This window comes from Haplochromis burtoni, unplaced genomic scaffold (genome assembly GCF_018398535.1).
Source record: "Haplochromis burtoni strain Fernald_Lab_line unplaced genomic scaffold, NCSU_Asbu1 Contig_107, whole genome shotgun sequence".
NCBI lineage: Eukaryota > Metazoa > Chordata > Actinopteri > Cichliformes > Cichlidae > Haplochromis > Haplochromis burtoni.
The window spans coordinates 1401959-1411398 of NW_024582468.1; the positions used below are offsets into that span (position 1 = coordinate 1401959).

The window sequence follows — 9440 nt, forward strand, 5'->3', positions numbered from 1 at the left end:
TAATGTGACAAAATGTGGCAAAGTTCAAGGGGGCCGAATACTTTTGCAAGCCACTGTATGTTCTTGGTTTGCTTCTTGTTAGCAAATGGCTTCCCTAAATTGGATCAGCCCACTCTCGTTGGTTAGAAAGACTGGTTACAGCAGTTAAAGAAACCATGGACATTTTAGCAAAGGTTAGCTGTAGTATCAGCCTCTGGTGTGTTTCTAATAAAAGACGAGCTCAGATAGAAACACCCACCCCGAAACAATGTCACTGGCATAAAATTTGCATACTGATGTGACACACACTGTTGGAAAGTATGGTATAGCGTGCCATCCAAGAGCTGTGACATACCACTGTGGAACTGACATATGCCACCGTGCAGTGACTGACATGCTGCTAGCAGCTTTTCAATCTTGAGGCTTTTTTTAAAGACCATTAATTTTACTGAAAACCACTTTAGTCTTTTTAAATTTAAATCAACTTTTCTGGCTTCCAGCAACATATGAGCCCTCCCACCCTCTCAGGCCTTTGCTGTCTCTTTCTATAACACATCTTTTAGGTGATGGAGGAAGTCTCTCTGTCACAATGTGCTCGCTATTCCTTCCAGGAGAGGATTGATGTGTCTCCCATCTCTGTGACTGACAGACTACATAAACAGCTAAATGTGTTCCTCAGAGCTGTCTGGCAGAAACCTGCACCCCACCCTCCACCCCCTCCTGCACAGGCAGAGGCTGTACTCACACTGATGTCCTGGGGGCCTGTGAGGGACGACGAGGCCGGGGGCTGGCACTGTTCTTAAACGCCTACACCAACCATGTAGATACACAGTGTGCAAGCTGCTATTCTGAGCGCTGCATATAATTTGGCGTTACGTCCTCATGGCATTAACTTGTAATCTTAATTAATTCATGAGCATTTGGACACATTTTCTAAGCATGTGTGATGTTTCCAGCGATATATCACACAGCAAGTGTGTAATCGCCGCTTTGTGATGCCCAGAAGGGAGAAAAAAGGGATGAAGCCAAATTATGAAATGCAGTTATACACCTAATTTTATTCTATATTAACTCATTTCCTGAGAGGAACAGAGTGAAACGATGCACTTCTTACACTCATTTCTCCTCCATTTTTACACTTCTTCAATTTGTGTTTGCTCAAATGCTGTAGGTGAAGGAGCAGGACGCTGCTTCCATCTGCTGGTAACAGTTATGTACATTCGTCCAGAAAAGTACTTCCACTGTAATGAGAACACAAGCCCTCTTTTATCGTGCAGTCATCTGAATTTGACTGTGATATTGTGATGTCTAAGCATGCAAATTCAGAGAGCATCTTCACCAAACTGCACGCTACAAATAGAGAAAAGAAATACACCAGAGATGTCTCCAGGGAATACCGGTACTAATGAGTGGTGGATGTAAACACATAACTACATAATGGGGGAATCCAGTTGACAGCTGGATATTGCACAATGAACCTGTTAATGTACATGTAGCTGGACTGTGGATTAGAACGGCCAGAAAACCAAGCCATGTTCACAAATGTCACCAGGAAAAGTCAGACAGGCTAGGTATGACAAAAAGAAATTCTTAAAAAAGAAAACTCATTTAATACTGGCTGTCTACACCTTGAAAGTTGTCCTTCTGTAACACTGCACTGCCTCCCAGCACAGAGGCTGTTATTAGATTAGGCTGGAAGTCCTGGTCTGACTCCTTGTATGTATGAATTTCCAGTAAAGGCTGGATCTTCTCCAGCGTGCACGATGGCATGACAACAACCATGGACGGTATAAAAGATGGACTGCACTGTGACGTCACTAATTACTTAGTCAAGTTCTGACTCTTAGAATGACCATAATTGACTAAGTAAAATTGATGTTTATTAAACTTATCAGTAAAGCGCTTACTGAGGTCAGAACAGTCGGGTGTTTTCTACAGGACTGGAAGACTTTGTTCAACCGTAGGTGTTCCCCTCTAGTGGCTGGGAGGTGCTTTGCTTTGGCTTCAGTTTTCCAGACCTGCAAACTGCTGAAAGTCAGCTTGTTAAATGGCAGCAATTTATCCTTTTTGCTGACTGTCCTCCATCAAGCGCCTCACACAATTACAGCAGAACTGTGCTTTGACAGTTTGTGCTTTGACCCTGAGGTACACCACTCTGTGAAAGGCCAGCATACTCCTGGTCCCTCACCTGACCTTGTGTACCTGCTAGTTCGGTCTTTGCCTGAGAACCAGCTCTGATCATCAGATCACAAATGGCCTCTTCTAATGTATATGCTGATAATTCGTTTTCAAATGCTGGATTAAATGTGTCTATATATGATTCTGTTTTTACCTGTTCTTCTAAATTTGAGAATCACCAGTTTAATCACGTAACTGAATGATGTGGCTGTGGCTCAGGAGGTGGAGTAGGTCCTCAACTAATTAGAAGGTTGATGGTTCAACCCTCTGCTGGTCCAGTCTGCATGCCAAATTATCCTTGGCAAGACACTAAACCCTGAGTAACTTCCAGTGCCTTCACTGGGGTGTCAATGTGAGATAGAAAGTGCTAAGGTGAAGGAAAAATGTACTTTTATCAATGAATCAGGCTTAAAGCTCCATATAAGAACCAGATCATCAATCATTTGATCATCTGGACATGACGAAAAGGCCTAAGAATTCATTTCTGAGTTTCCCAAGATGAAAACACAGCAGAACACACAGGGCAGTAAATGCATCTTTTTTTCCTGATTTTATTTTGCACACTTTTTACTGTACAATCAATCTCAGACTTTTTTCTTATCTTTACAAAGTAAAAAAAAACTGAATCTGTTTCAAAAAATAAACTGTTGATTTTTAATATGTAGTTTAAATATTTTTGCATAAAGGAATACACATTAAAATGAGAACTCCAGTACAGTCTAGCTTGTTCCTTCACACGTTTCATAATACTATTATTAACACATGGAGATATATATATATATATATATATATATGAGTGGGACACATGTCATGCTGTGTTTAGACGACGACCTGTAGAATTTCGACAGTGTTTGTGAGTTTGTGTTGGGGACAGTCTGACTTATTACGGCCTCCTTTCTCTGCTGCGCTCGTTTTGTCGCCGTGTTCGGGCTGGCCGCTCTGTTGGTGGCCAAATTCAAAGCTGATCCTGAGCTCTCCCACGTGACAGCGAGGGAGAACGTCTGGGATCCAGTCAATCACAAACGGGCAGGCCTCCTTCTGATCTGCTGCTCCTGCTCGAGAAACAGCAGTGTAAACATGGCTGTGCAGGCTGACTTCAGGTGTAAAAGAAGAAAAACTAAAGAAAGAAAGAAAAGTTACTCACCGACTTTGAGGAAGGTGCGGAGCTCCATTGGTCGTATCGCCTGCGGCCGATCTGACTTGCATCCTTCTAGTGATTCCAACTCAGGCGGAGGCTCGGGGCAGCGAAAATGTGAGTACGAACCGTCTGCGTTTTTCACAAAACTCTGAGTGACCTCCAGCGGCAGCTGTTGGGCAAGACAAGAAGAAAGAGGTACGAAGTTGTAAGAAGAGGTCTGGGGTCTGCCAAAAAAAAAACACTAACGAAGATCTTTCATGAAAGAAATGCTGTGTGATTTTTTTTTTTATTTATAGATGCGAGCGTTTACCTCAGGAGTGTCAAAGATGCGTTTGACCTGCATCAGATTGGTGATGTGCCAGGTGTACTTGGAGTAAGAGGTCTGAGGAAGTCCATCGTTTCTCACAAATGCTGACATTCACACAAATAAGACAGAGAGAGAGAGAGACGTATCACATAAGTATGAATTTTTGGGCTTGTTTAGCTGGAAGTACCCAGATTCACAGGAGACATTCACAGTTACTGCAAAGGGTTACAAGAGGAGTAACGAGGCGATGAAGGCAGACTTACTACATTTCATTTTTTGAGTATTTTCTTTTCTCTTTAATGATTTGTGAGATGATAAAAATGACCTCCATTGGCTTGAAACTTAAAACCATTTGCAAGGTTTTTGCATGGCTGTGTTACGATGGTTCATGAGTCACTAGTTTAATATCTGCCATTGTGCTGGAAATTGTAAGATTATCAAGTACTTTCTGGGTGACAAACCAGAACGTCGCTGACATAGTTTGCATCACAATTCACAGGTTACTGCCTGTAAAATGATCATTATGATCTTAAGCACAATTTGGGCAAAGACCCTTTACATGATAATTGTGTGCACCTAAATTCAGACATCACTCTGTTCTGAAGTAGCGAATCTTGTGACCTGTGAGCACACGGACACCTCAACCTGGGATAAGCTCATTGGTTCTTTTCCAGGATGAGCTACACATGATGAGCTCAGCTGTGTGGTTTTGATTTCTGTCTTACTTAAAGCCTAATATGTTCCCACCTGTTGTGAAGTTAGGCAGTCTCCTCTTCTTGGATCCGAGCGACAGACGCTGCTGCAGAGCGTTGAAGAACTCCTGAGGAATGTGGTAGACCAGAGGCTCTGGCTTCCCTGATGGGGAAAAAAAGAAACAGTTTTTTTCTGTGCGCAGTGAGAAATTTAAAGCCTGTCATGTTGCAGAAACATGTCGTTAGCTTCATAGCATAAGTGCCTAAGTCATTTTTTTGTGTTTTCGGAAAACAAGACAAAACTAATTTTCTAAATATCACATGCATATTTTTAATTGATATTTTCAATTTGACCAAAAAATGACTTAGGCACTTATGCTATGAAGCTAACGATGTACTGTGATCAAGTTCCATACCATAGTACCATATCACCCCAGACTGCAAGCTTACTTGCAGTCTGGGGTGATATGCAAGTAATCACCCCAGACTGATTACTTTCTACCTTTAAATCTACCTTAGGAGATTTAAAGGTAGAATGGGAAAGCCTCCCCCATTCTACTTCTTCTCTCTGTTAAAAGGAAGTTCTTCCTCCCTACTGTCGCCAAATGCTTGCTCATTAGGGAGTCATCTGATTGTTGGGGTTTTCTCTCTCTCTCTTACTGTAGGGTCTTTACCCAAAGTGCCTTTAATTGACTGTTGTTGTGACTTGGCGCTATATAACTAATAGTGAATTAAACTGTCAATGTAAACGCAGTCGATGTAAAGAGTTGGTATGTTTTCACTGAATAAATTAAATAAAATGGGGGCCACTGAATGGCTACCCTGAGGTACCCCTAAGCAAGGTACCGTCCCTACACACTGCTCCCCGGGCGCTGGATTGGCTGTCCACTGCTTCAATAGAGTGAATGGGCGAAATGCAGATAGTAATTTCCCTACGGGGATAAATAAAGTATACATTATTATTATTAAATTACATAAAAATTAATTAAATCGTTTAATTTTGTTTTACAGCTCTGCAATAAGCAACTAGAAACTGATATTTTCATCAAAAGCAGAATAATATTTGTGTTTTGTTACTACAACTGTGTGCTCCCCAGTTCCTCAATTTAAAATGTGTTAACAGCGTGTTTGCGCTGCCCCCTGGTGGTTAAATACAGCAAGTACAGCATATTTAACAATTAAACGAGTGAACCGTTCCAAATAAAGGTTCTTTGCATCATTAATTTTTAATAATCTGTTATGTTGTTCATGTTGATAACTTGGAAATACATTTTTGTTGTTGTGATTTGCTTCTTACTGATTTATGGTTTCACTGGATGTAAAGTAAGTAAAACATTTATGAATTATGACCAAAAATGTGACAGAGCAACATGGAAGACCCGGCGCAATTATTGGTCAAAAAAGTGAAAGGAGGGTGAAAGTGTTTATTAAGTGTTGGCTAAAGTTTCGTATAATGAGATACTATATTCTGTATCTGACCTGTATCTCATTGTATATCTGCATACTGACAATAAACACATTCTATTCTACAAGCAAATGAATAAGAAGTCTCTGTGAGACAAAAACTCAGGCTTCAGTCTGCTCCAAACACTATGTTTCAAGAACTTTTTTCTACTCGTGGCTCGGTATGATGTCAAACATGAGGATATTTTCTATGTAAAAGTCTCCATTGTACCACCGGAGACAGGTGACACTACTCTCAAAGACGCAAGATTTCATGGCCTAATTTGTTGAAAATACTTTCGTTTTAGTGCTTGAATCGTTGTTTCAACGTTACCGTCACACTGGTAGTGCATGGCCAGGTGGATCCTCTCTGTGACACTCGCCAGCCACTGATGAAAGCCCATCGTCACCGTATTCTCATCCACGGCCTGAGTGCTCCCTGAGACATACAAATATTTAGTCTTCAAATCAGATTAAAAAAGAATCCAGACATTTTCCTGAACTAAATGTTACAATATGCTACAACTGTTATAGTATCTTCTGTGTTCTTTTTGAACAGTGGATCAGGGTAAGTGCTGCAAGATTAGATAGATGAAATGACAACCACAGAGAGAGACGTCTGAGGAGATTTAAGGTTCTTTAACAGACACACACAAGAGAGGTGGAAAGGCTCCAGTGGTGAGACAAGGCAAGGAGGTAGCACCTGGAGCCTTCGGCCCACCAGCACCAGGGGCTCTCCTGTGACCAGCTTTCCTTGGGCAAGAGGCCGACACTCCCTCCTTCCCCACCCCAGAGAGAGAAGCCACTGAGAGGGCTTCACAGAGGCAGCAGGAAATGACAGAGAAAGATAAGACAGGAAGAGAAGTGAGGACAACAGCAGATTTAGAGCAACATCGATGAGCACAATGATTTGTGCTCAGTTTTTCAGAAAGAATTACGATCAAACCACCAGAGACAGATTCATCCAGGTGAAGCTTCTTGGCTCTGGGATGAGAGCCGACGGGTTCAGCCTGCTGCAGAGGTTTCTCACAGGGACTGATTGTTCTACCCAAAACTTTTTGCTGCAAGCCTGAAAGGAAAACCACAAGGAGAGGGACATGCTAAGACATGTGATCAAGCATGAAGGAACAGTTGGCTGAGCTGCATTTGTGGCCAAGAGTAAAGCCGTAAGCTGGTCTGTGGTGCTTTTTATACATCTAGATTGTTTTGGTGTTAGAAACCCAGTCTTGGAGACATCTGCTTTCTCTTGACTATGCTTAAGTTAAATGGTACTTGGAAAAAAAAAAGCATAATGAGGGGTTTTTCTTGTGACAGAGTGACACAACCATGCCATGCTCAAAGTCTTCTCCCATTCTGATGCCCAGTTTGAATGTCATCAAGTCACCTTCGCTGAGTCACTGCCATATGATTGGCTGATCAGACAGTTTGTGTTATAGAGCAGTTGAACAGGTGTACTTCTGAACAACTGAAATATATGGATATTTCTTCACTACTACAAGTCGAGCCTTCTGGTTTCATTGCATTCAAGAAAGGCAGACATACCCACAGCTCAGGGCAACTCACACCAAAACAATCAGAATTGATTTAAAAAAAAAAAAAAAGCATTACAGGTCAGAGAAAAATGTGTAACTCTGATTTTCGCCAAGTCTCTTAGTAAACATCATGTGCATGTACATTCAATTGCTGTTTTTTTAAACAGTATTCCTCTGCAGCCCTCCAAAATGACAGGTTATTATCACTAATGTATGTATGTGTGTATCTTTTTGCTTGTTGAGAAGTTTCATAAATAAAGAGACTGGATTCAGTATTCTTGTCTGACAACACTTGAGTACTAATGTAATCCCAGTCTGCTGCCAGGTTCTGTCGAAACTGGTTGAAATCAGCTGGGTTGCCGTACCGCTGGAGGCGTAGTTGAGGAAAGCTGAAAACTCTGAGGCCAGCTTCTCATCGCTTGCAAATGCACACACGCAGGCAAAGAAGTGAAGGCAGGGCTGCAAAGTGAAAGAGCTGGGAGGCGGCTGAGAGCCGCCTGCTCCGTCCACGCCGGCTTTATTTCTTCTCGTGTTAACCTGGCAAGCACAGTGAAAAATGCTTCTCTCGCTCTTCAAAGCCTCTGATGACGGCCCCCCTGCGCCTACAGTCAGATGCAGCAGCCCCAGTGGATGGTGCGAGTCCGTGTGACACTTCACCACCAGCGTGTCTTTAGAAACGCGCTGCACCAGGGGCCCCGGAGACTCCGTGGCCAGCCGCCACAGCTCTTCTTTGACTTGATCTGAGGCCTTCAAACCCTCCAGGACTGAACTTTTGAACGTCAGTGGGGTGGCACGGCTGCGACACTCTATGGCTTGTTTGATGTGGACACAGAGGCTCTCGGAGGACTGTTTGGCTGCAGGTGACTCGCCCTGATTCGATCTTTGACCCTGTTTGCAGGAAGGCAAAAAGCAGCGGCCCAGGTTGATGCGGGTGAGCAGGGTGGGGCCATCCCCAGTGGCTATCGCAGTATCCGTGGGAACGAGTTCCACAAAGCCACACTGTGTGCCTGTGACTCCTCTTCCCCTGTGACATACCGAGAACACCTGCACACCTCCGCCTGAGCCACTGCCCAGGACCCCTTGTCCCTCCTGCTCTTTCCCACCTCTCACCTCACTGTCGATTATAACTTTAACCACCTCCACAGCACATTTCCTGCTGCTTCTGCCCGTGGATGAAGCATTCCGGAGGGACACCCCACAGGCCTTGTTCTTGCAGCTGAGCCCACGGGTGCCGTTGTAGACCCCACACTGAGGACACTTGCGAATACCCCGCAGGGTGGCCCTTCCCAGGTTGGAGAGGAAGGCAGGAGTTGCGGCTGAGGACTTTCTGCTGTCTCTCTGTTTTGCTGCCAGGTTGGCCTGACTGGTTAGAGTCTGTGAAGTGGGGGTTGACAGGACGCTTGAAAAGGAGCAAACTTCAGTTTCCATTGTTTTTAGGAGGACATGAAGGGATTCAAGCCTTAAAAAATTTTAAAAAGAGGGAAAATAAAATAAACACGTGCATTAAGAATAAAGGGAGCTGTGACTAAATGTTACCAGTAAAACAGTATTTTTGATTTATAATAGTATGAAACTTTAATTGAAATAACACTCAGCCTTATTCATTCTACTATCTACATTGCTTTTTTAAAGTGCTTTATCATATTTCTGTTTAACCGCTACAGCACCTCTCTATAAACAAACCTCCTATCTTACATATGGTCTTTACGTGTGTGAATGTCCAAACTACCTATAATCTGCCTCTTTTGGTCAAATCCAGCTCAACTCAAACCTCCAAAATCGTCTCGACCGTCGCCATTGCTCCTTACATCCCGACACCCGCATTGCGCCTGTAACGACACTCCCTATTGGCCGGAGACGATCACGTGGTGTAGAAAGGCGGGGACAGAGCGGTTGACTAGAGCTCAGGGCTCTGGGAGGGGACGGCCTCAGGAGCATTGGCTCATGGGGGCTGTAGTTATTTTGAACTGTCGGGTGGACGTCTGTGACGCTTGTGTTGATGAGGCTTTTTATGTTGTTTTCTTGATCATGTTGGTTTTCACATGAAATTAAAGTGCGCCAAATACTTATTAAAGTCCACTTAAAAATATATAGCAAGTGTGTGTTTTAAGGTATATTTTATTTTGTTGTATAGCTTTTTTATGTGTGTGTGTGTGTGTGTGTGTGTGTGT

The 9440-nt window shown here is 43.1% G+C and overlaps 1 protein-coding gene across 3 annotated transcripts; it reads right to left on the reverse strand.

Annotated features, from left to right (window-relative positions):
• Nucleotides 1-2682: 2682 nt before the first annotated feature.
• On the reverse strand, nt 2683-9134 carry cunh2orf42 (chromosome unknown C2orf42 homolog). Of its 3 annotated transcripts, XM_005929819.3 has the most exons (9): nt 8999-9133; nt 7635-8728; nt 6687-6806; nt 6441-6551; nt 6072-6176; nt 4350-4457; nt 3606-3706; nt 3302-3464; nt 2683-3209 (listed from the first exon to the last, which is right to left on the reverse strand). In XM_005929819.3, exons 2-9 carry the CDS (start codon nt 8695-8697, stop codon nt 2977-2979), a joined length of 2004 nt encoding a protein of 667 aa, XP_005929881.1. In that variant the 5' UTR covers nt 8698-8728; nt 8999-9133; the 3' UTR covers nt 2683-2976. The 3 variants fall into 3 exon arrangements, with proteins under 3 accessions (XP_005929881.1, XP_014191486.1, XP_005929882.1); XM_014336000.2 differs by having other exon boundaries at nt 6441-6806; nt 8999-9134; XM_005929820.3 differs by lacking the exon at nt 6441-6551 and having other exon boundaries at nt 8999-9132.
• Nucleotides 9135-9440: the final 306 nt, after the last annotated feature.